The sequence below is a fragment of the Podarcis vaucheri genome, assembly GCF_965113315.1.
Source record: "Podarcis vaucheri genome assembly, chromosome: 13".
Lineage (NCBI taxonomy): Eukaryota > Metazoa > Chordata > Lepidosauria > Squamata > Lacertidae > Podarcis > Podarcis vaucheri.
In genome coordinates this window covers 8,786,370-8,813,748 of record NC_138751.1, presented here as the reverse complement: position 1 = coordinate 8,813,748, position 27,379 = coordinate 8,786,370, and the positions used below count along the sequence as shown (strand labels likewise).

General features: G+C 40.3%; 1 protein-coding gene across 1 annotated transcript; it reads right to left on the bottom strand.

Annotated features, from left to right (window-relative positions):
- Positions 1 to 18,520: 18,520 nt before the first annotated feature.
- Positions 18,521 to 26,260, bottom strand: LOC309517401 (vomeronasal type-2 receptor 26-like; the record flags this gene model as incomplete). The annotated part of the gene is made up of 6 exons (XM_082196638.1): positions 18,521 to 19,422; positions 20,734 to 20,860; positions 21,567 to 21,794; positions 23,036 to 23,899; positions 24,458 to 24,749; positions 26,046 to 26,260. 6 exons carry the CDS (start codon positions 26,258 to 26,260, stop codon positions 18,521 to 18,523), a joined length of 2,628 nt encoding a protein of 875 aa, XP_082052764.1.
- Positions 26,261 to 27,379: the final 1,119 nt, after the last annotated feature.

Here is a 27,379-nt window from a genome sequence, read left to right as displayed (position 1 = left end):
AGGGATCCGACTTGTATCTCTTACCTCCTCAGTGTAAAATGAACCATATGCAAGCTGAAAGAAATTACAAGGATATTACAGAGCTACACTGTAAGCTTTCTTCCTGAACATGTGCCTCTTTCATTAAAACATCACCACCAACAAAAATGTTTAAGCAATTTGTAATTTCCATTAAAATTCAATTCAACAACTTTTTCAATTAAACGTTTCTACAGGTTGGGACGCGAGTGGCACTGTGGTCTAAACCACTGAGCCTAGGGCTTACCGATCTGAAGGTCAGTGGTTTGAATCTCTGCAACAGGGTGAGCTCCCATTGCTTGGTCCCTGATCCTGCCAACCTAGCAGTTCGAAAGCACATCAATGTACAAGTAGATAAATAGGTACCATTGTGGCGGGAAGGTAAGTGGCGTTTCCATGCACTGATCTGGTTTCACCAGAAGCGGCTTAGCCATGCTGGCCACATGACCCGGAAAAACTCTCTGCGGACAAACGCCCACTCCCTCGGCCAGTAAAGCGAGATGAGCGCCACAACCCCAGAGTCGTCAGTGACTGGACTTAATGCTCAGGGGTCCCTTTACCTTTACAGTTATGCAAATATTTTTTACATTAAAAATCCAACAATTATATTACCGCCTTTCTGGGAAGTTGCCTTTGACTTTTGATGAAGAACAAAACTGCAGCAATAGCAAAGCTATAACGGTCCCTGGAAAGGACACAACTGTTTAATATGCAATCTTAAAAGGAGTGGAACTACTATGGGATCTTCGGGTTGTCAGTGGAGGGGTAGAATCTCAGGTGCAGGTCACATTGTGCTCCTTTTTTGGAAGTCTGTCTACTTTTGGTCTCCACCGTGCACTCAGATATCACCTTTGGCTCCTAGAAACTGTCAACCATACCCTAGGAAACAATTTCGACCAGCTGGCTAAACCAGAGGAGGGCAGCCAATGGATCTCACACCCTTGGTGAGTTATGGGTTCCCCTGCATGCAGTGGATTGAGTGGATGCGACAAAGAGTGGGTCCAAAAGTCAAGAAGGCAGTTACTGCACATGCTGTAGTGGGAAATGAGGGGTTTGAGCACCTGGAAAGGTAGTCTATCTAGGAACAGGAAAAACTCTGATCCTAAATCTCTGCTGCCTTGTGGGATATTTCAGGAGAAGAAAATCTTAAGCCGTAAACCATACACAAATCCAGAGTAGAGTCCCTAAGTCAGTTGGATGGTGCCTTGTACGCCTCCTTCTGGCAATGCCTGCAGCTAAGCTGGTGCCAAATCTATTTTCCTATGGACCACATCAGCAAAGCAAAAGGGGGGGGGAATCCTACCTGTGGAATCTTATAAAGGCCTATGATGTCTCTCATGTGGAAGGAGGTATCATAGCTAATTCCCCCGATGATGGCTATGAGGTTTTTCTGGGTGTCACATTTATAGTTGGGGACAAATCTATGTGATTTGAAGAGTAGGTCAATAGTACTTCGATAGGTCATCCTTGCATCATGATAGCTGTCATGGATGTGGAAGCCCAGCGTGATGTTGGGTAAAATCTTGGCGTTCTCATTAATCTCTTTCACAGCAAATGCCAAGGCAAGTATGTGCTGGTAGCATTTTGTCATCATACTGCAAATGGAGTTAATTAATTTATAATATCAGAGGAAAATTCCATAATGAAGGAAATCAACATACCAAATATTATGCATTTCAACCTGAATCTGTTTGGGATTTAAATGTTATTGGTTTATTCTTAATCAATGTTTTCAAGTCAAATAACACGCAGATCAGGAAAATGTAGGATTCATCAGGACATTTGCATGCTGCATAGTATTTTGACACACCCACCTACTCTTAACTCTTCCTTGATCTTTTCATCTCAGTTGATTTAAGAATTGTGCAAATCTTTCCCTCACATATTTCCTTTTAGGTAGGTGATCACTTCCCGTATCTAGCATCTCCAGGAAGGTTTAGACCCTTGTGTAATCCTGACATTCAGGTCAGATGATATTGAGCTAGATGGACATTTGGGGGGACTTGGTGTAAGGCAGTGTTTGTTTATATGGAAACACTAAAAGTTTCTTAAAAGTTATGTCACAGTGGAATCAAGGAGATGAGTTATTATAATGGCTTTAGAAGTTCCACTAATTTTAATGGGAACTCATTTGACTTAATTTCCAGGGAAGACCTACGCATTTCTATGCAGAATATTGTCCTATAATGTTCAGTGGGTTTAACTCTCAAGTAAGTCTTCTGAGAATTGAATTCTTAACATTTATTTATTTACATTCTGCTTTATTCGCTATAAAGATACCAGAAAATTGCTTTGTTTTAGTTTTAAAATGAAAGTTAGCCTATGCTTTTTATAAAACAAGAAACAGCAAACCAGCAGAAAAGAAGAGAGGAAAGAGAGAGACACCTTTGGATTATTTCATAGGTTTAAATAACATGTTCAAAGGTCTGGACAATTTATCATTTCCACAGTAGTCAGTTTTTATGCTTCCAGACACTTCAAACTGTGCAATATTTAATTTTTGCAACAAAACCTAGGGATCACAATATAGAATACATGAAGTAAATGAGAAAGGGGACACTCCCTTCTCTAAGGTTTCAATTATAAAAGGCAGGGCACATAGAGAAAGGATGCAGAGAGGGAAATACTCTTACTGTGGAACCTGGAACAGATTTTGTGAAGGGTGCTCTTTGAAGAAAACTTCATAGAATACATAAATCAGCTGAGAAGCGATTCCACCAATGATGAGGCCACCTGGCTGATACCACTCATGTGGAACAGGAAAAGGATCACTCTGAGGGCAGCTCAAAGTCATTTCTTTGCACTCAACAGGGGACAACAGAAACATAAAAACCAAGAGCCACAACATCCTGCTTCACTAGAAATGCAGACCTGCCTGTCACTATCAGGTTCCTGGCTTGAGCCACCTACTATGAGTGATACCTGTATTTCGCAACACTTTTCTAGAAGATAGTTCTGTGAGCTGGTTTTGAGAATCAAAAATTACAAACAAATGTATTTCATAGTAGATAAAATTGTCAACAATCTGAATTCAAGGCTGGTCAATAAAATGGGGAGTCAGAAATGAAACTGATGAAGAGTTTCCTGTCTCTTGCCCCTATTCACAGCTATCCATAGAACATGTCATAATTTATAAAAGAGTTGCTTTTTGACTTTGTTAGTGCCTACTAAAAACCTCTCTGGCTTTGATTATGTGAACTAATTATGGTGATTTGGATGATTGCAGGGAGAGATAATAACTTTCTTAGATGTTCTTTTCTCCCCTTCCTCAGAGAGCCACTTTTGGGTGTTTGTTACCTCTGCTCCTTTGTGGCACAACCAATCCCATTTGGCTTTCATTTTTCCCATCTGAGTCAATGCCAATCAGAGTGAAGTTGTTTTCTTTGGGCTAGCAAAGCACCAAATCCTAATACAGTGGTGCCCCGCAAGACGGATGCCTCGCAAGACGGAAAACCCGCTAGACGAAGGTGCTTCGCAAAACGAATTTCCTATGGGCTTGCTTCGCAAGACGAAAATGTCTTGCGAGTTCCTGCGGGGTTTTTTTCCTCCCCCTTTTCCTCAAGCTGCTAAGCCGCTTATCAGCTGACCCTAAGCCGCTAAGCCGCTTATCAGCTGATCCGCTAAGCCCGCTAAGCCGCTAATAGCGCTAATCCGCTAAGCCGCTAATGGGCTTGCTTCACAAGATGAAAAAACCGCAAGACGAAGAGACTCGTGGAACGGATTCTTTTCGTCTTGCGAGGCACCACTGTACAACACTTTTAGCCCAACCCAAGCAGTTAATATTTCTCTACACAATAAAAAAGGGTTGTCCAGAAGAGTCCAGTCATTCATATTTGAAAAAGATATGGTCATATTGTCAGCATCTGGGGGTCAAACGGCCAGCTGGCTAGCCCCCAGCTGGATCGTCTCCTTCCAGACGTCATGCTGAGAAGATCCTTTGACCTCTGGTGCAACATAAATCAGTGACCCAAGTCTGCTGAGATGGGCACAGTTTATTTAGCAAAGCAAACTGTGCAATGAAAGAGGCTTGAGGCTTGTGGAGACATACTATAAACTACGGATTTATTAAACATAAATCAGGACAAGGAAACATGTCGTCTCTCTTTGCCGTCTCTTCCGAGAGAGAGAGAAAAGCAAAAGCAATACAACACAGCAGAAGTTCCACTTACGCCATCAAACAGTGCTGGAATGTAAACAGACATGTGACATGTAACAATCCCACGTCTGTAACTAAAGGTAGAATGGAAATGTCACAAGACGTATAGCATTATGTGAATTACTCTTTGAGCTGAGCTGTCCACTTCTTTGCCATCCCCCATTACATGGAGAATAGAGGGTGGAGGGTGAATCTGGAAATGTATCTGCAATGTTCAGCCTTTCCAGATGTTCCAGTTCCCTGAAGAGTCATGACATTCCCCACTAACATTTCTATAGGTGTGCAAATCAGTGGAAGCTGCAAACTCTACTACTGACATATGTTCTTTTTTATATACAGTGGTACCTCTGGTTACATATGCTTCAGGTTACATATGCTTCTGGTTACAGACTCCGCCAACCCAGAAATAGTACCTTGGGTTAAGATCTGTGCTTCAGGATGAGCACTGAAATCACACAGCTGCGGCACGGCAGCAGCGGGAGGCCCTATTAGCTAAAGTGGTGCTTCAGGTTAAAAACAGTTTCAGGTTAAGAACAGACCTCCAGATCGAATTAAGTACTTAATCCGAGGTACCACTGTATAAATGTACTTATCTGTTTAAGTAAAAGTATGAACTTCCTTGAAAAACAAAATTAGCAAGTGTACTGATCCAAGTTGATGAGGAGCCAGCGTCACAAGCTTCCTGAACTTACATTAAAGTCCAGGGAGGTGCATCAAATTGTGATCAGGAGGCACAGAAGAAATATTTGATCAAAGAAAAACACTCTTTCCAATGTCAGCAATCTCACAACCCAGAGCTAAATTCAACTCTCTACCACCCCCAGTGAAACATCAAAGCAGCATGAAAATGAGGTAGTAAGATATAATACTGAATCACAGGAGAAGCTTGGAAAAATTGGAGGATAAAGTATGGCACAGCATTGGCAGTATCCACCATGTTACTTAGATAAAAAAAATAAATTCATCTTCATTTCCACTTTTGTCCTCCCCAGTTTCTCTAATGCAGAGGAATTGCAAATACAGTTTGTGCAAAGAAAACCATAAATAAAAAGTTTGTTTCTGTACTCTTTTAGAAAACAGAAAGCATTCTTATTTTATTTTTAATAAAGGAGAAAAGCCCTTTTTCCTGTCTACAAGCTTACTAGAAGATGACTCAGGAGGTGACCAAAACTGAGTCTCTCAGGTGTGGATAAACATGATTTATTGTCAATTATTTAAAACATTTCTTGTGAGCTGGCACAATATTTTTTTTTTAATTCAGGCCAAGCAGTATTATTATCAAAGTTCAAGGACATATTCCAGGCAGGCAAAATCTCAGGATATGAAGCAAAGCCAGTGAGGAATACAACCTGGGAAGACTTCTGAGGGCCTGGAAGAGACATTTGGAGGGCATAGAGCCCCTTTGACTGAAGTTCCCTCTCTCCCATTGTATTAAAACCATTTATCAGGCACCTACTAACACATTCATATAAGAAGTCCTTAATATATTGGGACCGGTTTACTTTAGGGATTGCTTTACCTCACACGTGCCAGTCCAATAACTTCCATGTAAGGAATTTAAGCTTCTTCCAGTGCCCTGCAGTGTCTGTTATGCTTGTTTAAAGAGTTTAAAATACATAAATAAATGTGGCAGCACGTTTGCAACTCTCACTTGTGGGGTGCCTCAGGGTTCTGGCCTCTCCCCCATGCTTTTCAACATTTACATGCAGCCACTGGGAGAGATCATCAGGAGGTTTGGGCTGGGTGTTTATCAGTATGTGGATGATACCCAGCTCTACCTCTCTTTTAAATCAGAACCAGTGAAGGCGGTGAAGGTCCTGTGTGAGTGTCTGGAGGCGGTTGGAGGATGGATGGCGGCTAACAGATTGAGGTTGAATCCTGACAAGACAGAAGTACTGTTTTGGGGGGACAGGAGGTGGGCAGGTGTGGAGGATTCCCTGGTCCTGAATGGGGTAACTGTGCCCCTGAAGGACCAGGTGCGCAGCCTGGGAGTCATTTTGGACTCACAGCTGTCCATGGAGGCACAGGTCAAATCTGTATCCAGGGCAGCTGTTTACCAGCTCCATCTGGTACGTAGGCTGAGACCCTATCTGCCTGCAGACTGTCTCACCAGAGTGGTGCATGCTCTGGTCATCTCCCGCTTGGACTACTGCAATGCGCTCTACGTGGGGTGACCTTTGAAGGTGACCCGGAAACTACAACTAATCCAGAATGCGGCAGCTAGACTGGTGACTGGGGGCGGCCGCCAAGACCATATAACACCGGTCTTGAAAGACCTACATTGGCTCCCAGTACGTTTCCGAGCACAATTCAAAGTGTTGGTGATGACCTTTAAAGCCCTAAACAGCCTCAGTCCAGTATATCTGAAGGAGCGTCTCCTCCCCCATCGTTCTGCCCGGACACTGAGGTCCAGCTCCGAGGGCCTTGTGGCGGTTCCCTCACTGCGAGAGGCCAAGTTACAGGGAACCAGGCAGAGGGCCTTCTCGGTAGTGGTGCCTGCCCTGTGGAACACCCTCCCATCAGATGTCAAAGCGATAAACAACTACCTGACATTCAGAAGACATCTGAAGGCAGCCCTGTTCAGGGAAGTTTTTAATATGTGACATTTTAGTGTATTTTTCATCTTTGTTGGAAGCCGCCCAGAGTGGCTGGGGAAACCCAGCCAGATGGGCGGGGTACAAATAAATTATTATTATTATTATTATTATTATTATTATTATTATTATTATTACTACTACTACTACTACTACTACTACTACTACTACTACTACTAACTTTAGGACGTTCACAATACTTTAACTCTTTTAGATGCCTGCTGAAAACTTTTTTTTCTTTTTGTGGGCCCATCCAAACAGTTGATTTGTTCTGTTCTGTTCCATATTTGTCAGCAAGGTATTTGAGGTTCAAGGAAGACTCTCAGAACTTTAATTTTAGTTAACATGTTTCTTTATTTAAGGAAATATAATTTGGAATTAAAGAACAGAGTAATATAAGGTAAATCAGTCCCATATAAGAGAATAGGAAGTAATTCAAAGTTATCAAAGCCACCATTCATTCCACACTTTCCAATGTATTTCTCTATTGCTTCCCTACCCACAAAACTCCATTTTTATTCATAAGTTTCTTGCTTTAAGGCAGGAGTCAGTAACATTTCCCCACAGTTGGCCAGACTGATCATTTTCCCAGGCCTTGAGGGCCAATGTTTGGGACTTGAAAGGGGCCACCAACCCGTCTGTCACTGGGTGTCAGAAGGCAATGAGTCTTTTAAACAGATAGCTACAAAGAGGCTTGATCAATGAGGTGGAAGCAGTTTCTCTATAAAAAACCAAGCTCCCCTCCCCCTGCATCCATTTTATTATCACTTTCAATGGAAAGTAACACCCTCCCCCTGTCAGGAAAAAGCAGCAATGCGAAAGCCAGCTGCAGGTGGCTGGAATGCAAAACAGGATGTTGATGTGTGGGACTGTACTATTAGAACAAAGGGGCAGTCTATTCTTTGTACTGAGCACCGGATGTTAGCTCAGAGTGTCATCTGACCTGTACTGGAAGTACAGGGGTGGAGTTTCTCACTCTACTGCTGGAGACTGGAGAGTGCAGACACGTTTCTCTGTACTGCTGGAATGACAGGAATAAAGACATGTAAATAGATTTCTGTCTGTCTCTTTACCCCTGCTGAGTGGGATCGCCGATTGGTGACCTTGCCTGTATCCTGCCGGGAGACACAGACAGGGAGGTCAACAAGGATCTCAAGCCGAATGCCTGGAGTAAGGCCAGTTACCTCTGACTGCGGCTAGAGAATCTGACATCCCCTGCCCGGAAAGTTGTTCCTCGCTCCTGAGCTAAGGTGACAGAGCAATTTAATCTGCTATAATTTCACAACACTAAACTTTCCAAAATCGATCTCACCAAAGAGTATCACAATGGAGGAGGTACTCAAAGTAACCACTTTAATACTAGAATTCCTTCTGTATAACAATAGAAGAGAAAGAAGAAGGAAGGTTGAATTTACATTCTTCTCCTTATCAGTTGTTCCCTGTTGTTCAGCTCTGGCTTCAGAATAATGATGTAGCATTTAGGGGCAAAGATGCAGACCAACAACCCAGCACTGGAGGACAAGATAGAGAAGATCTCCACCACCACCATGGATTTTCCTTTGTTGCTCAGGTAGGTTGGGACAAAAGACAACCAAACACTGCAGAACAGCAACATGCTGAAGGTAATGAACTTGGCTTCATTAAAACTGTCTGGCAATTTGCGAGCTGCAAATGCTACAATGAAGCTGGCAATAGCCAGGAGGCCCATGTAGCCCAAGACACAGTAAAACATGGTCACTGAGCCTTCAATACATTGCACAATGGTTTCTTCCATGACCGAGTGCATGTCAAGAGCAGGGAATGGTGGAGAGGTCATCAACCACCCAGTACAAATAATCACTTGAACGAGGGAGCAGGAAAGGATAACAGAATTGGTCAGTCTTTTCCCCATCCACTTCCTCATACTGGACCCAGGCTTGATGGCCATGAAAGCTGCAACTACAGTGATGGTTTTGGCCAACACACAGGAAACTGCCACAGAGAAGATGATGCCAAAAGTTGATTGGCGAAGAAGGCAGGTCATTTTGCCAGGGTGTCCAATGAATAGAAGAGATGAAAGGAAGCAGAATATGAGGGTGATGAGGAGACTGTAGGTGAGACCCCTGTTGTTGGCTTTGACAATGGGAGTGTCTTTGTGCTGAATAAACGTTGCAAGCACCAATGTTGTGATCAGGGAAAAAGAAAGAGCAAGTGAGGCCAAGCTGATCCCTAAAGGTTCTTCATAAGAAAGAAAGTTGATAGTTTTAGGGATGCATCCATTTTTCTTCTTGTTTGCATACTGATCTTCAGGGCATCTGAAGCAGTGAGCCATATCTGACAAATAGAAGAAAGTTAAACTCCATTTGCAATTCACCTGTGTTTTTTGCCTACTGCGAAGCCATTATTGGTCCTGATGATCTCTTTTGAAACTTCCTTACGGCAGATAGCTGGTTGTATATTTGAATTACTCATTGCTTTCCTGCAGAATCTGACATAGGTTTGTTTAAATCATTTTAAGTAGCCATGCTGTGCACCCAGCAGGGTGGGGGTCTTTGACCAATGGCACCAAGATGGCAGAGTTAGTGGAACCTTGGATTTTTTGGGTGGACAGTTAAGTGGGGGGGGGGTGAATTTTGCTCCCATATTTGTCTCCGGGTTAGGATGTTTTTGCCTTTCCTTCAGTAAGTGCCAGTAGCCATTGCTAGGCATTCTAAAACCTTTGTCAAAATGATGGGCAGAAACTTGTATTGCCAAATACAAAGTTCCAACCTTGTTCAGCTCTGAAAAGATGTTGAGTATATCATCAAGTGGAATGCCATTCAAACAGCAAATGCTGGTTGTAATTAGTGCCATGATATTTCCTCTTCCATGAAGCATAATGGATAAGGTTCTGACCTAATTTCACCATGATGATGTCTTGCATGTTTCATTCTGACTACACACATCATTTGCAAATCTGCAACTTTTGTACCATTTTACTATTTGACTTGACAGCTTCACTTAAATTATGTGTACAATGAAATCTTAATTTTAGATCCACCTGCATGGGATTTCACCAGGCTCTTTGGTTTTTGCAGGCTTTGATGAGATGTTAGTGGAAAGTAGCAATAAATTATTCACACCACTCCAAGCCGGATAGTGTGGTGCACAGCATAGTATGTATGTATGTATATACAGTATTTATGTACAGTGGTACCTCGGGTTACATACGCTTCAGCTTACAGACTCCGCTAACCCAGAAATAGAGCTTCAGGTTAAGAACTTTGCTTCAGGATGAGAACAGAAACTGTGCTCCAGCAGTGCGGCAGCAGCAGGAGGCCCCATTAGCTAAAGTGGTGCTTCAGGTTAAGAACAGTTTCAGGTTAAGTATGGACCTCCGGAACAAATTAAGTACTTAACCCGAGGTACCACTATGTGTATGTATGTAATTAAATATAGTTGACCTCTTTTGTAATGTTCTATTTTGAAATATTTAAGATAATATTTTAATTCCCTGTTAATTATGCTGTTTTGACTATATACATTGTATTTGACTTTCTTTGGAAATGTTTGATTCTGGATTGCTTTATTAAATATGCTGTAAACCACTTTGAGATTTTTCTTAAAAATATAAAGCTGTATAGAAATGAAACAAATAATAATAATAATTTAACTTTTTTCCACAGAGATTTGCTATTCTTGTACAATGAAAACTGTCACATACCATTCTGGTTTGAAATCTTCCCTTCTGGACATGGAGTACAATCATAGCAGCAAAATTTCTGCCCTTCCTTCCTTTTCTTCTGATTACCTGCGCGGCAGTAGTCATTGCACACAGAAATTGGCATCCCCTATCAATAAACAGGGAGAAATCTTTGAAGGAAAATTTCAGCTTCTAAAGTTCAAATAAGAAAGGTGATATCTCATCCCATAAACATTGGCACAGGACCGCTTCTTCATATATAGTCCAACCATCAGCCCCTTTGTATTAAGAAATTGGAATGAAAGAGGCAAATACAAGATACAGATAAAACTAGGGCCATTTCAGAAATCAGAAACTTTATAGTGGAAAGACCATATGTGACAGAGATTCAAAACTTATGTCACTCTCCTAACCATATCAGTATTTAGTAAGACTTTATTATTATTATTATTATTATTATTATTATTATTATTATTATTATTATTATTAATTCTGCCTTTAAGGCCACAAACTCAAAGTGAATGAAACAAGTTAACCTGAAAAGTGATCCATACTCTACCCCACAGGCAGAAGAGGCCATTGTACAAGTCTTTTAAACAAGAATTTAGTGGAGGAATATATCAGTGTGCTCATAAATCCGAGAATGTGGGGCCCACAAGTAAACCCTAGAGTAATACATGCCAGTTTCTAGGGGCCAAGTTCCCCTCATATACACCCTCAATAAAATAATTGAGGGGCCTGCCCTCTCCCAGAGGTGATGGCACTGCTATTCAAAAGGTGATCATGAGCCACGTTTTGCAATTGATTTTTCAGTGTGGGGGTTACCCGCCCCAGTATTTTATTTAAGTTGGCACCCCTGCCTAGATTCCAGACCTGGTTAAAATCATTGTGCCATATAATCATGTCCTCATTAATGCTGAATTTTTTTCCATCATCTGCATCAGAATCAACCCATCCAATCTTCAATCAAAGGAAGGACCTGTTTGGGAACGTGACTATGTTCATGATGTCAAATCCCCCTCCCACTTCTCTTTGATCAGTAAAGGACACGGTTTCTCCAGCTGAGTTGTTAAATGAAATGTCCTGAAGAACAGGGTGCAGCTAATAGAAAGAGAAAATTGAGTTGAATGGGAAATAGCATAAATGAGATTTTGAATAAAGTGCCATGGTTTACAGAAACATTTCTTCATGAATCTTATTTAGTTATAGTAACGTAGCTTCAGTTAACAAAGAACATGTGCAAAATATCAATGATTTTGACACAACAGATGGAGACTTTATTATGCATTGGAAGCCCTTTTTCTTTATGCATTGGAAGCCTTTTAATCATAATCATAATATATTATTTATACCACAGCCATCTGGCAGGGTTGCTCCATCCACCCTGGGCGTCTTCCAACACTTATAAAAATCTGTATCTGAAAATCTGTGTATCTGAAGAAGTGTGCATGCACACGAAAGCTCATACCAAGAACTAAGTTGGTCTTTAAGGTGCTACTGGAAGGAATTTTTTTATTTTGACTTATAAAAATGTAATCAAACATTAAAAACTTCGCGATACACAGCTGCCTTCAGATGACTTCTAAATAACAATAGTTTTATTGGATAACCAAGCAGTAATATTTTGATTTCCAGTTGTATATAAAGCCTTCTGTTACATGACTCTGGTGATGCAAATAATGGTAAAAAAAAATTCTCTTCATTCTCAGAACATTACCTTCCAAGGCTCCAGGTCCTGAAGTTTTAATCTTTCACTTTTTCCCATTGCTCTCTGCTTGGATCTACGTGAGTGAATGTTATGCAAGGCATGAGCCACAGCATAGACACCATTATAGATACTGTAGCTGTGACCAGTCATGCTCATTTCAAACAGAGACCTTGGAAGACTCTGCAATCTCTCCTCCCCAGTACACATACCATAGACCTCCATTGGCGCATCAAAATTGGGAAGAATACAGTCAAATGCTTGCTCCCAGAAGACTTTGATGAAACCATTTCCCTGGCTCTGGGAAGGCTTTATGTTGAGAAGAAATTCCTTGAATGCTGGAAGTTTTTGGGAATGAATTGTGAAGGAGAGGGAACCCTGGAAGAGCAGAACATTCCAAACCTTAAGAATACCCATAGATATGAAATCAGTCTGTGCTGTAAAGATCCATACCTTTTTAAATGATGTGTTTTCTTTATTTGTAGGATCTGGTAGAAATATAATAAGTCTCAATGATATCATTGCCCGAGATTCTCCATAAACAATAAGTATAGTGACTTTATTGTCTCTTATTTTCACATACATATTTAAAGCTATATCATGCATTTCATCCACATTATCAAAGTGGGGTTGTATTGAAATTATTTGTGTAAAGGCTGAGCAAATTCCATTTTGAGATAGCAATGGCTCCAGGGTCTGCAAGAAATGGTCTCCACTGTTATCGTTTAGAGCAATGAGTCCGATCCACTTCCATCCAAAATGCTTAAGCAGGCGGATAATCCCAAGAAACTGGTGGGCTTCATTGGGCACCATGCGGTAAAAAGAATAAACCTGACTTGCATCACTCTCCGTTGGGGGAAATGAACCATATGCAAACTAAAAGAAAATGTGAATATAATCTCAAATCATATGGAAAACATTCATCCTGTACCATTTGGCTTTTTATTCCACAAATTCTAAGCTCTCACATCCCTAGAAATAAAACAGAAAAGGCAATCTACAAGGAATATGGGAGAAAGATGCAGGCTTGTATAGATCTTGATTTTAAATTAAGGATCATGACTAAGACAGAGGCAATAATTTTGATGAGTCTGTTCTGAGTAAAACTGCTGAGTAGAATACTTTCCAATACGTTTGCTCTGTGGAGAACAAACATGGAAGCAACCCATACAGGCAGAAAGAAAAGATTCTCATTGGCCCCTTCATACCTCCTACCTGTGGAATCTTATAGAGACGTAATGTGTCTGCCATATGGAAGGTGGTATCATGGCCAAGTCCCCCAATGGTGGATATGAGGGTTTTCTGAGTGTCACATTTGTAGTTGGGAACAAATGTCTTCATTTTGAAGAGGAGGTCAAGAGTTGTGCGGTAGGTCATCCTTGCATCATAATAGCTGTCATAGATGTGGAAGCCAAGTGTGATATTGGGCAAGATGTTGGGATTCTCATTGACTTCTTTGACAGCAAATGCCAATGTTAGGACGTGCTGATAAAATTTTGGCACCATACTGCAAATAAAGCAAATTAGTTACAGATATGAACATACTACAATATTGGACATCTTCTGTTTCAAACTGAAATGAAAAGATTGCATTTGTAATTAGTACATCTATGCTAATAAAATCCATACTGTCTAATGATCAGGGCATTACTGCTTTGCATGATACTTTCACACACCTGCTGTTCTTCTATTGCTTGACATTTCCATAACAGTTGATCAAGAAAAAAATGAAATAAATCTGTTTCTCCTTAAGTAGGCGACAACTTCATTTAACTGAAAGCTTGAAAGTTATACAGACTTACATGAAAGTCCCATTGAATTCAGATAGCTTTTTTTCTCAGTATACAGCTGTGGTTTGGGCAGAAAGGTTGCTTGCACATTAGAACCACAGGTTTGAGGTGTGCAGGCTACTGTAGCTAAGGACAGTCATTGATTCTGCGGTGCATCAGAAGGAAAGGGGAGTCAGATGGCAATGGACTTACCTTCACACTGGAAGACACAGTTGGTGGCAAAATTAGTCTCCTATTTATTTAGGTTTTCTAGCCCAATGTCAGCCTCTCTTGGCTACTGCCCCATTTTGACAATCTCAGGTTTCCCTGTGCTATCTAACCTGAACTGTCACAATCCCTGTCAGCCTCAACACAATTCAACCAATTTCCATATCCCTACTTATAGGATAACTTTCACCATGATGTAACAATTTACCCAAGAAATCAATTCAAGTCAGCACACAATGAAATTTTAAAGGACCTTGAATATGAATAGGTGGCAGTATATTTGTTTGCATTTTCACCCTTCTCCTCCCCACTCCTCACAATAGGTATACTGTAAAGCAATTGTAAATACATAATTTGATTCAAATAAACTCTGACAGTAGCTAGGTTTTAAAAAAAATAGAAAGAAAGTTTTCTTTTATTCCAGTATTGAGGCAAATTATGGCTCCCATTTCAGCTTGAAAATGTCAGTGATAAAAGAATCCCTCTTTAGGATTCCTGTCTGAAAGACATGAAAGAAAGGAAAGGGCAATCCAGAGGAGGAATGGAAAAGTCTTACTATGAAACATCAAACACATTCTTTGATGGTTGTTCCTTATACAAAATTTCATAGAAAATGTAAACGCTCTGAGAAAGAACTCCACCAATGATGACTTCACCTGGCTGGTACCACTCGTGTGGAACAGGAAAAGGATTATTCCTGGGACAGCAGATAGAATTAGAGGTAATAGGAACAGGAGTTATTAGAAACAGAAACACCAATAGCAGCAACATCCTGACAGCCTAGCTTATGATAAACATTTCATCAACGGGTTGCAAATACATTCCTTGAGAAGTAACATAAATTATATTGTCCTAAATTGAACTGATAGAGCCCTGTCTGTCTCTCCCCCTACACTAGCTCTCCATAACATATGAGCTTATTTTTTAAACACTTTTAGGCTTGCTTGTTGATTTTTTTCTTCCCTTCAGGAAGCCAACTGGGAATTTGGCCTGGTGAAGAAATTGCAGTGATTTGAGTAATTGCAGAATAGGAGTATTAATTACTTATTCAGAGTTTAGAGTCTGAGTAAGACTTTAAATTTTTTTACTCCCAATCCTGCTGCTTAGATGAAAGAAAAAAGTGGCAGAAGGGTTTTTCCTTGGTGTGCTAAGAACAACAGGAAACTCTTGAGTGAAGACACTGTCATCAGGATATAAAGGAGCAGTTATAAATTTTGAGATTAGGACCACTTCTCTACTCCAGTTGTCTTCAAGGAAATGGGACTCAGCACTTCTCAATAAGATCAAGGTGCAGGTGGTTCTGTGGGTTAAACCACAGAGCCTAGGACTTGCCGATCAGAAGGTCGGCGGTTCGAATCCCCGCGACGGGTGAGCTCCCGTTGCCTGGTCCCTTCTCCTGCCAACCTAGCAGTTCAAAAGCACCTTAAAGTGCAAGTAGATAAATAGGTACCGCTCCGGCGGGAAAGTAAACGGCATTTCCGTGCGCTGCTCTGCTTCGCCAGAAGCAGCTTAGTCATGCTAGCCACATGACCCAGAAGCTGTACGCCGGCTCCCTTGGCAAATAAAGCAGAGTGGACCCCAGAGTGGAAGTCCCAGAGTGGACCTAACAGTCAGGGGTCCCTTTACCTATATACTTTAAAGGTAATGAAGGGTATAAAGGTAATGAAAGGTGATGAATTGTTATGGGAAGTACAAAACCTGCCAATGCAGGAAAATTTCTTCCCGGGTCTTCAATAGCAACCAGTCAAAAGGTCATAGCAACGCTCACTAAACAGGAAGAAAAAAGTCAACCTGTAAACAAGAAACATTAAACAAAAAGAGGATTGGGTGGATGAAGCTCCTTAGCCGACTGCCTGGCTGCTACCAGCTCCACCCCCTATTTATATGACTGCCCCACCTCCCAGCAGTGTAACTTGACTGCGGAGGCTGGGCATGAGCCTCCAAAGAATAACACTGAGAGGCAGGCCAGCCCATACAAACTGGTGAATTCCCCGGGATCCGAAGCATTGCACGTGATCCCGTAAAGTGCACCCACAGTGTAAAGTGTGAGTGCTCATTATCAAATTGTTACATATGCATTCCTTGAATGCAGCATCAAGAATTGAATAGGTAGATTTTCTTATAACCACCTTCAGACTTGCTTCTTGTTTTCTAGTTGCTTCTGGGGAAAATCTGCTCTGGGTTTTTCCACTGCTCCACTGCTCTGGAGTTTTGACCTGGTGAAATAATTGCAGTGGTCTGAGTAACTGCAGGGTAGGATTATGACTTACTTCTCTAGAGTTTGATGTCTGAGTGGCAGTTTTTCTTTTTTAAAAAAATGCCATTCTGCTCCTTATAGGCAGAAAAATTGACTGAATAACTTTTCCTTGGTGAGCTAATGATAAAGGATACATTAGGCATTCGTGATCACTGTACAGTGGTACCTCGGGTTACAGACACTTCAGGTTACAGATGCTTCTAGTTGCAGAATCTGCCAATCCAGAAATAATATCTCGGGTTAAGAACTTTACTTCAGGATGAGAACAGAAACCATGTGGTGGTGGCGCGGTGGCAGCGGGAGGCCCCATTAGTTAAAGTGGTACCTCAGGTTAAGAACATTTTCAGGTTAAGAACGGCCCTCCAGAACGAATTAAGTTCTTAACCCGAGGTACCAGTGTACTGTTTTGTATGCTTGCTGACAACTTAGCTATTTTGTGGGGTTACCTGGACATTTGCTTCCATTTCTTTTGCTGTTATCTTTGTATGGCATAAATTAACCTTTTAAGAGTTAAAAAACTATGTGCGTGGAGGTCTGTTATAACTGCAGGAACCCCCAAACCAGATGATCACTGGTGTATCCATAGTGCTGAAGCAAAGCTAAACCTGAGAGGTTATAAATTACTTCATCAGGGTTTGGCGTCTGAATGGAATTGGGTAAGTAGCAGTGCTAAATTTTGAGATAAAGGCCACTTCCCAGTGCCATTTCCCTTCAAGGGAATGGGAATCAATATCTCTCTATACAATTAAGCTCTAGTTTTAAAACATGTAGCTTCACTCACTAGCGTGAACCAACAGAGCGTATTGATATATTGGACAAGTGGGGAACCTGTTTCGGCCCCAGGATCTGAGTAACCTTCCAAAAGCCATATGCCAGTGGTGGGTGGGACAAGAAGTAAAACTGGACAGAGCACCTAATGCAAGTTTAACTACTGTATGGTGTCTACTTTCTACTCAAACACATGGACCCCTCTCTATTCCCATTCAGGCCAAGCAGTCTTATTATCAAAGTTCAAGGACATATACCAGGCAAGCAAAGCCTCAGGATCTGAAGCAGAGCCAGTGAGGAATACAACCTGGGATGAGTTCCGAGGGTCTGGAAGAGACATTCAGAGGGAATAGAGCCCCTTGGACTGACGCCTCTCTCCCATTGTATTGAAACCATTTATGAGGCACTTACTCTAATCAATTCATATAGGAAGTCATAAATATATTGGCACCAGTTTACTTTAGGGATTGCTTTACCTCACACGCGCCAATAACATCCATGTAAAGAACTTAAGCTTCTTCCAGTGCCCTGCAGTGTCTGTTATGCATGTTTAAAGAGTTTAAAAATACATAAATAAATGTGGCAGCACCTTTTTTTTTTTTGGTGGGCCAATCCAAACAGTTGATTTGTTCTGTTCTGTTCCATATTTGTCAGCAAGGTTTTTGAGGTTCAAGGAAGACTCTCAGAACTTTAATTTTAGCTAACATGTTTCTTTACTTAAGGAAATATAATTCGGAATTAAAGAACAGAGTAATATAAGGTAAATCAGTCCGATATAAGAAATGCATATTAATAAGAGAATAGGAAGTAATTCAGAGTTATCAAAGCCACCATTCATTCCACACTTTCCAATGTATTTCTCTATTGCTTCCCTACCCACGAAACTCCATTTTTATTCAGAGGTTTCTTGCCTTAAGGCAGGAGTCAGTAACATTTCCCCACAGTTGGCCAGATTGATCATTCTTCCAGGCCTTGAGGGCCAAAGTTTGGTACTTGAAAGGGGCCACCAACCCGTCTGTCACTGGGTCTCAGAAGGCAATGAGTCTTTTAAATGGACAGCTACAAAGAGGCTTGATCAATGAGGTGGAAGCAGTTTCTCTATCAAAAACCAAGCTCCCCTCCCCTGCATCCATTTTATTATCACTTTCAATGGAAACTAACACCCTCTCCCCCGTCCAGAAAGTTGTTCCTCGCTCCTGAGCTAAGGTGACAGAGCATTTTAATCTTTAATTTCACAACACTAAACTTTTCAAAATCAATCCCGCAAAGGAGTATCACACCGGAGGAGGTACTCAAAGCAACCATTTTTATACTAAAATCCCTTATGTATAACAATAGAATAGAAAGAAGAAGGAAGGTTGAATTTACATCCTTCTCCTTATCAGTTGCTCCCTGTTGTTCAGCTCTGGCTTCAGAACAAAGATGTAGCATTTAGGGGCAAAGATGCAGACCAACAACCCAGCACTGGAGGACAAGATAGAGAAGATCTCCACCACCACCATGGATTTTCCTTTAGTGCTTAGGTAAGTTGGAACAAAAGACAACCAAACACTGCAAAACTGCAACATGCTGAAGGTAATGAACTTGGCTTCATTGAAACTGTCCGGTAATTTGCGAGCTGCAAATGCCACAATGAAGCTGGCAGTGGCCAGGAGGCCCATGTAGCCCAAGACACAGTAAAACATGGTCACGGACCCTTCATTACATAGCACAATGGTTTCTTCCATTACTGAGAACATGTCTTGATCTGGAAATGGTGGAGAGTTCATCAACCATCCAGTACAAATAATTGCTTGGACGAGGGAGCAGGAAAGGACAACGGAGTTGGACAGTTTTTTCCCTACCCACTTCCTCATACTGGAGCCTGGCTTGGTGGCCATGAAAGCTGCAACTACAGTGATGGTTTTGGCCAACACACAGGAAACTGCCACAGAGAAGACGATGCCAAAAGTGGGTTGACGAAGAAGGCAGGTTACTTTGCCAGGGTGTCCAATAAACAGAAAAGATGAGAGGAAGCAAAGTAGAAGGGCGATGAGTAGAGTGTAGGTGAGATCCCTGTTGTTGGCTTTGACAATAGGAGTGTCTTTCTGCTGAAAAAATGTTGTAAGCACCAAAGTTGTGATCAGGGAAAAAGAAAGAGCAAGTGAGGCCAAAATGATCCCTAAAGGTTCTTCATAAGAAAGAAAGTTGATAGTTTTGGGGTTGCATCCATTTTTCTTCTTGTTTGCATACTGATCTTCAGGGCATCTGAAGCAGTGAGCCATATCTGACAAATAGAAGAAAGTCAAACTCCATTTGCAATTCATCTGTGTTTTTTGCCTACTATGAAGCCATCATTGATCCAGCTGATCTCTTTTGAACCTTACTTACGTCAGAGAGCTGGTTGTATATTTGAATTACTCATTGCTTTCCTGCTGAATCTGACATAGGTTTGTTTAAATCATTTTATGTAGCCATGCTGTGCACCCAGCAGGGTGGGGGTCTTTTTCCAATGGCACAAAGATAGCAGAGTAAGTGGAACCTTGGTTTTTTGGGGTGGACAGTTAACTGTGAGGGGGGGATGTATTTTGCTCCCATATTTAATTGTCTCCAGGTTAGGATGTTTTTGCCTTTCTTTCAGTAAGTGCCAGTAGCCATTGTTAGGCATTCTAAAGCCTTTGTCAAATGATGAACAGAAAGTCACATCAATAGGGTGGACTGTAAAGGGTCTAATGAGTGATAAGAGAAAGGCATGCCACGAGGTCTGATGGGGCCCAGTGTTGCTCCCCCCCATACATATACAGTTCCCTACTTGCCAAATACAAAGCTCCAACCTTGTTCAGCTCTGAAGGATGTCGAATGCAGCTGCACCATCAAGCGGAATGCCTTTCAAATAGCAAATGCTGGTTGGAATTAGTGCCATGATATTTCCGCTTCCTTGAAGGATAATGAATAAGGTTCTGGCCTAATTTCACCCATGATGATGTCTAGAATGTTTCATTCTGACTACACACATCATTTGCAAATCTGCAACTTCTGTACCATTTTACTACTTGACTTGGCAGCTTCACTTAAATTATGTGTACAATGAAATATTACTTTTAGATCCACCTACATGAGATTTCACCAGGCTCTTTGGTTTTTGTAGGTTTTGATGAGATGTTACTTGAAAGTAGCAATAAAATATTCACACCACTCCAAGCAGGATAGTGTGGTGCACAGCATAGTATGTATGTATGTATGTATGTATGTATGTATGTATGTATGTATTTAAATATGTATTCTGTACTTGACCTCCTTTGTAATGATCCATTTTGAAATCTTTAAGAAAATATTTTAATTTCCTGTTAATTATGTTGCTTTGACTGTATTCTTTGTATTTGACTTTATTTGGAAATGTTTGATTCTGGATTGTTTTATTGATATTTTAATATGTTATAAACCACTTTGAGATTTTTCTTAAAAATATAAAGCGGTATAGAAATAATAATAATAATAATAATAATAATAATAATAATAATAATAATAATAATAATAATAATTTAACTTCCTTACATCAAAGATTTGCTAATATTGTACAATGAAAACTGTCAGATACCATTCTGGTTTGAAATCTTCCCTTCTGGACATGGAGTACAATCATAGCAGCAAAATTTCTGCCCTTCCTTCCTTTTCTTCTGATTACCTGTGCGGCAGTAGTCATTGCACACAGAAATTGGCATCCCCTATCAATAAACAGGAAATAATTTCAGAAGGGAGAAATCTTTGAAGGAAAATTTCAGCCTCTAAAGTTCAAATAAGAAAGGTGATCTCTCATCCCATAAACATTGGCACAGGACCGCTTCTTCATATATAGTCCAACCATCAGCCCCTTTGTATTAAGAAATTGGAATGAAAGAGGCAAATACAAGATACAGATAAAACTAGGGCCATTTCAGAAATCAGAAACTTTATAGTGGAAAGACCATATGTGACAGAGATTCAAAACTTATGTCACTCTCCTAACCTTGTCAGTATTTGGTAAGATTTTTATTTATTTATTTATTTATTCTTCCTTGAAGACCCCAAATTCAAAGTGAATGAAACAATTTAACCTAAAAAGTGATCCATACTCTGCCCCACAGGCTTAAGAGGCCATTGTACAAGTCTTTTAAACAAGAATTTAGTGGAGGAGTATATCAGTGTGCTCCTAAATCTGAGAATGTTGGGCCCAAAAGTAAACCCTAGAGTAATAAGTACCAACTTCTAGGGGCCAAAGTCCCTTCATATACACCCTGAATAAAATAATCGAGGGGCCTACCCTCTCCCAGAGGTGATGGCACTGCTATTCAAAAGGTGATCATGAGCCACGTCTTGCAATTGATTTTTCAGTGTGGGGGTTACCCGCCCCAGTATTTTATTTAAGTTGGCACCCCTGCCTAGATTCCAGACCTGGTTAAAATCATTGTGCCATATAATCATGTCCTCGTTAATGCTGAATTCTTTTCCATCAGCTGCATCAGAATCAACCCATCCAATCTTCAATCGAAGGAAAGACCTGTTTGGGAATGTGACTATGTTCATGATGTCAAATCCCCCTCCCACTTCTCTTTGATCAGTAAAGGACACGGTTTCTCCAGCTGAGTTGTTAAATGAAATGTCCTGAAGAACAGGGTGCAGCTAATAGAAAGAGAAAATGGAGTTGAATGGGAAATAGCATAAATGAGATTTTGAATAAAATGCCATGGTTTACAGAAACATTTATTCATGAAGCTTATTTAGTTATAGTAACGTAGCTTCAGTTAACAAAGAACATGTGCGAAATATCTGTGATTTTGCACAACAGATGGAGTCTTTATTATGCATTGGAAGCCTTTTTTATTCATCTCTAATATTCCTTTCCCTTTATGTTCTCCTTTAGTTGTCCTTTCTCTCTCTTTTCTTCTTCTTGTTTCTTGTTTCCTTTGAAGTCCTATATGTGGGGTTCTTGCTAAGGTCCACGGATTAACTACTCATGGGGTGGTGCTTGGTCATGGCAGACCCTAGGTGCGAAAGAGGGAAGCATTTGCCCCCCCCCCCCCGAGTGAGAGGCAGGGAGGGAAAAGTAGGGATCTCAGGTGAGAGCTGTGAATTGCCTCTAGGAGAGGACTCCGATTTCTACCTGTTTTGTATGCAGTTTTTGAAGTTGTTATAGTATGATGAAAAACTATAACAAAAAAATATTTGGCAGAATTAAGTACATAAAATGCACACATTTGTCTTTTTCAGTGAATACAACTTTCCATACTCTTTATACAGCACCTCTGGATCCTAATGTAATAAAGTCCTATTTTTGTAAAAAAAAATCTTATTTTAAAAAATAAGTAAAATAAAGACAGCCAAAATAAATACTATTATGACAGGTTGAAAGCAGGACACATTTGGACATTATAATTGAACTTGTTATTCCAAAACGTAACAAAAAATATGATTTTTTGCATAGAGCTGTTAGGCTGGTTTATATGCATAAGTTGGTGTAATCAAAGTTACTATGCACCAGATTTTCTCCAACCATTCAGATATTGTTAGCTTTTGAAGTCTCAGCAGCAGTTATGAGGTTGAACATTATTTCTTGATTATTTTCTGGCATACCGTCTTATCATTATCATAATCATAATCATCGTATATTATGTATACCACAGCCGTCTGGCAGGGTTGCGCCATCCACCCTGGGAGTCTTCCAACACTTATAAAAATGTAATCAAACATTAAAAACTTCTCAATACAAGGCTGCCCTCAGATGACTTCTAAATAGCAATAGTTTTATTGTATAACCAAGCAATAATGTTTTACGTCGCAATTGTATATAAAGTTTTCTGTTACATGACTCTGGTGATGCAGATAATGGTAAGATTTGTTTCCATTCATTCTCAGAACATTACCTGCCAAGGCTCCAGATCCTGAAGTTTTAATCTTTCACTTTTTCCCATTGCTCTCCGCTTGGATCTAGGGGAGTAAATGTTATGCAAGGCATGAGCCACAGCATAAACACTATTATAGATGCTGTAGCTGTGACCAGTCATGCTCATTTCAAACAGAGACCTTGGAAGACTCTGCAACCTCTCCTCTCCAGTACACATACCATAGACCTCCATTGGTGCATTGAAATTGGGAAGAATACAGTCAAATGCTTGCTCCCAGAAGCCTTTGATGAAACCATCTCCCTGGCTCTGGGAAGGCTTTATGCTCTGAAGAAATTCCTTGAATGCTAGAAGATTTTGTGAGTGGATTGTGAAGGAGAGGGAACCCTGGAAGAGCAGAACATTCCAAAATTTAAGAAGACCCATAGATATGAAATCAGTCTGTGCTGTAAAGATCCATACCTTTTTAAATGATGTGTTTTCTTTATTTGTAGGATCTGGTAGAAATATAGTAAGTCTCAGTGCTATAATTGCCAGAGATTCTCCATAAACAATAAGTGTAGTGACTTTATTATCTCTTATTTTCACATACATATTTAAAGCTATATCATGCATGTCATCCACATTATCAAAGTGGAGTTGTATTGCAATTATTTGAGTGAAGGCTGAGCAAATTCCATTTTGAGAAAGCAATGGCTCCAGGGTCTGCAAAAAATGTTCTCCACTGTTATCATTCAGAGCAATGAGTCCAATCCACATCCATCCAAAATGCTTAAGCAAGCGGATAATCCCAAGAAACTGGTGGGCTTCATTGGGCACCATGCGGTAAAAAGAAGGAACCTGACTTGCATCACTCTCCATTGGGGGAAATGAACCATATGCAAACTGAAAGAAAATTTGAATATAATCTCAAATTATATGGAAGACATTCATCCTGTAACATTTGGTTCCCCCCCAAACAAATTCTAAGGTTTCTTTTTTCTAATTACACATTTTGATTTGAACTCTGACCAGATCAGTTTCACATCCCTAGAAATAAAACAGAAAAAGGAATCTACAAGGAATATGGGATAAAGATGCAGGCTTGTATAAAAGTATTTTTTCCCTTATGGATTGTGGTAGATCCATTAATTTGATGTGTCTGCACTGAGTAAAATTACTGACTAGAATACTTCCCAATAGGTCCTCTCTGTGTAGAACAAACATGAAAGCAACCCATAGAGGCAGGAAGAAAAGAATCTTTTTGACCCCTTCATACCTCTTACCTAGATTTTAAATTAAGGATCATGACTAAGATAGAGGCAATAATTTTGATGAGTCTGTTCTGAGTAAAACTGCTGAGTAGAATACCTTCCAATAGGTTTGCTCTGGGGAGAACAAAAATGGAAGCAACCCATAGAGGCAGAAATAAAAGATTCTCATTGACCCCTTCATACCTCCTACCTGTGGAATTTTATAGAGACCTAATGTGTCTGCCATATGGAAGGTGGTATCATGGCCAAGTCCCCCAATGGTGGATATGAGGGTTTTCTGGGTTTCACATTTGTAGTTGGGGACAAATGTCCTCATTTTGAATAGGAGGTCTAGAGTCGTACGATAGGTCATCCTTGCATCATAATAGCTGTCATAGATGTGGAAGCCAAGTGTGATATTGGGTAAGATGTTGGGATTCTCATTGACTTCTTTGACAGCAAATGCCAATGTTAGGACGTGCTGATAAAATTTAGGCACCATACTGCAAGTAAACCAAATTAATTACAAATATGAATATACTACAACATTAGACATCTTCTGTTTCAAACTGAAATGAAAAGATTGCATTTGTAATTAGCACATCTATGCTAATAAAATCCATACTGTCTAATGATCAGGGCATTACTGTTTTGCATGACACTTTCACACACCTGCTGTTATTCTATTGCTTTGCATTTCCATAACAGTTGATCAAGAAAAAAATAAAACTAATCTGTTTCTCCTTCAGTAGACAACAACTTCATTTAACTGAAAGCTGCAATGTTATACAGACTTACATGAAAGTCCCATTGAATTCTGATAGCTTTTTTTCTCAGTATACAGCTGTGGTTGGGGTAGGAATGTTGCTAGCACGTTAGAACCACAGGTTTGAGGTGTGCAGGCTACTGTAGCTAAGGACAGTCATTGATTCTGCGGTGCATCAGAAGGAAAGGGGAGTCAGATGGCAATGGACTTACCTTCACACTGGAAGACACAGCTGGTGGCAAAATTAGTCTCCTGTTTCTTTAGGTTTTCCAGCCCAATGTCATCCTCTCTGGGCTAATGCCCCATTCTGACAATCTCAGGTTTCCTTGTGCTATCTAACCTGAACTGTCGCAATCCCTGTCTGATTCAACACAATTCAACCAATTTCCATATCCCTCCGTATAGGATAATTTTCACCATGATGTAACAATTTACCCAAGAAATCAATTCAAGTCAGCACACACCAAAACTTTAAAGGACTTTGACTATGAATATGTGGTAGTACAATGGTACCTCGGGTTAAGAACTTAATTCATTCTGGAGGTCAGTTCTTAACCTGAAACTCTTCTTAACCTGAAGCCCCACTTTAGCTAATGGGGCCTCCTGCTGCTGCTGCACCGCTGCCGCTACACGATTTTTGTTCTCACCCTAAAGCAAAGTTCTTAACCTGAGGTACTATTTCTGGGTTAGCAGATTCTGTAACCTGAAGCGTCTGTAACCTGAAGCATCTGTAACCTGAGGCACCACTGTATATTTGTTTACATTTTCACCCTTCTTTTCCCCACTCCTGACAATAAGTATACTCAAAGCAATAGTAAATACACGATTGCCTTCAAATAAACTGTTACAGTGGCTAGGTTTATAAATAAATAAATAGAAAAAATGTTTTTTATTATTCCAGTGTTCAGGCAAATTATGGGTCCCATTTCAACTTGAAAATGTCAGTAATAAAAGAATCCCTCTTTGGGATTCCTGTCAGAAAGACATTAAAGAAAGGAGAGGGCAATCCAGAAGAGGAATGGAAAAGTCTTACTATGAAACATCAAACACGTTCTTTGATGGTTGTTCCTTATACAAAATTTCATAGAAATTGTAAAAGCTCTGAGAAAGAACTCCACCAATGATAACTTCACCTGGCTGGTACCACTCGTGTGGAACAGGAAAAGGATTATTCCCGGGGCAGCGGATAGAATTAGAGGTAATAGAAACAGGAGTTATTAAAAACAGCAACACCAATAGCAGCAACATCCTGAAAGTCTAGCTTATGATATACATTTCATCAACGGGTTGCAAATACATTCCTTGAGAAGTAACAGAAATTATATTGTCCTAAATTGAACTGATAGAGCCCTGTCTGTCTCTCCCCCTACACTAGCTCTCCATAACATATGAGCTTATTTTTAAAACACTTTTAGGCTTGCTTATTGATTTTTTTCTTCCCTTCAGGAAGCCAACTGGGGATTTGGCCTGGAGAAGAAATCACAGTGATTTGAGTAATTGCAGAATAGGAATATTAATTACTTATTCAGAGATTAGAGTCTGAGTAAGACTTTTACTTTTTTTACTCCCAATTCTGCTGCTTAGATGAAAGAAAAAAGTGGCAGAAGGGTTTTTCCTTGGTGTGCTAAGAACAACAGGAAACTCTTGATTGAAGACACTGTCATCAGGATATAAAGGAGCAGTTATAAATTTTGAGATTAGGACCACTTCTCTACTCCAGTTGTCTTCAAGGAAATGGGACTCAGCACTTCTCAATAAGATCAAGCTATAGTTTAAAAATGAATAGCACAATTCAGTTGCAAGAACCAACAGGAGCTATTGGTATATTGGAGGGGTGGGCTTTCATTTTCAGCCTGACTAATGAATTCTCTTCTGGGTAACCTTCCATAAACTTTAAGACTTTGGTGAGTGGGACCAGAAAGGGAAGGGCACAGAAAACCTAATCTAAATTTTAATAGGGCTTCATGTCTACTTTATACTGTCTGACACATTCATGTTGCTCTGTTCCCTATTCAGATTATCACAAAACATTATCAGAATTCAAGGTCATATTCTGGGTAATAAAAAACACTGAAAATATGAAGTAGAGCAGGGGAGGCATAGCTAGTGGTTGTTGTTGTTGGGGTTATTATTGATGATGATAATAATTATTATTATACTTATTATAGGGACACGGGTGGCGCTGTGGGTTAAACCACAGAGCCTAGGACATGCTGATCAGAAGGTCAATGGTTTGAATCCCCGTGATTGCATGAGCTCCCGTTGTTCGGTTCCTGCTCCTGCCAACCTAGCTGTTCAAAAGCACATCAAAGTGCAAGTAGATAAATAGGTACTGCTCCAGTGGGAAGGTAAACGGCGTTTCCGTGC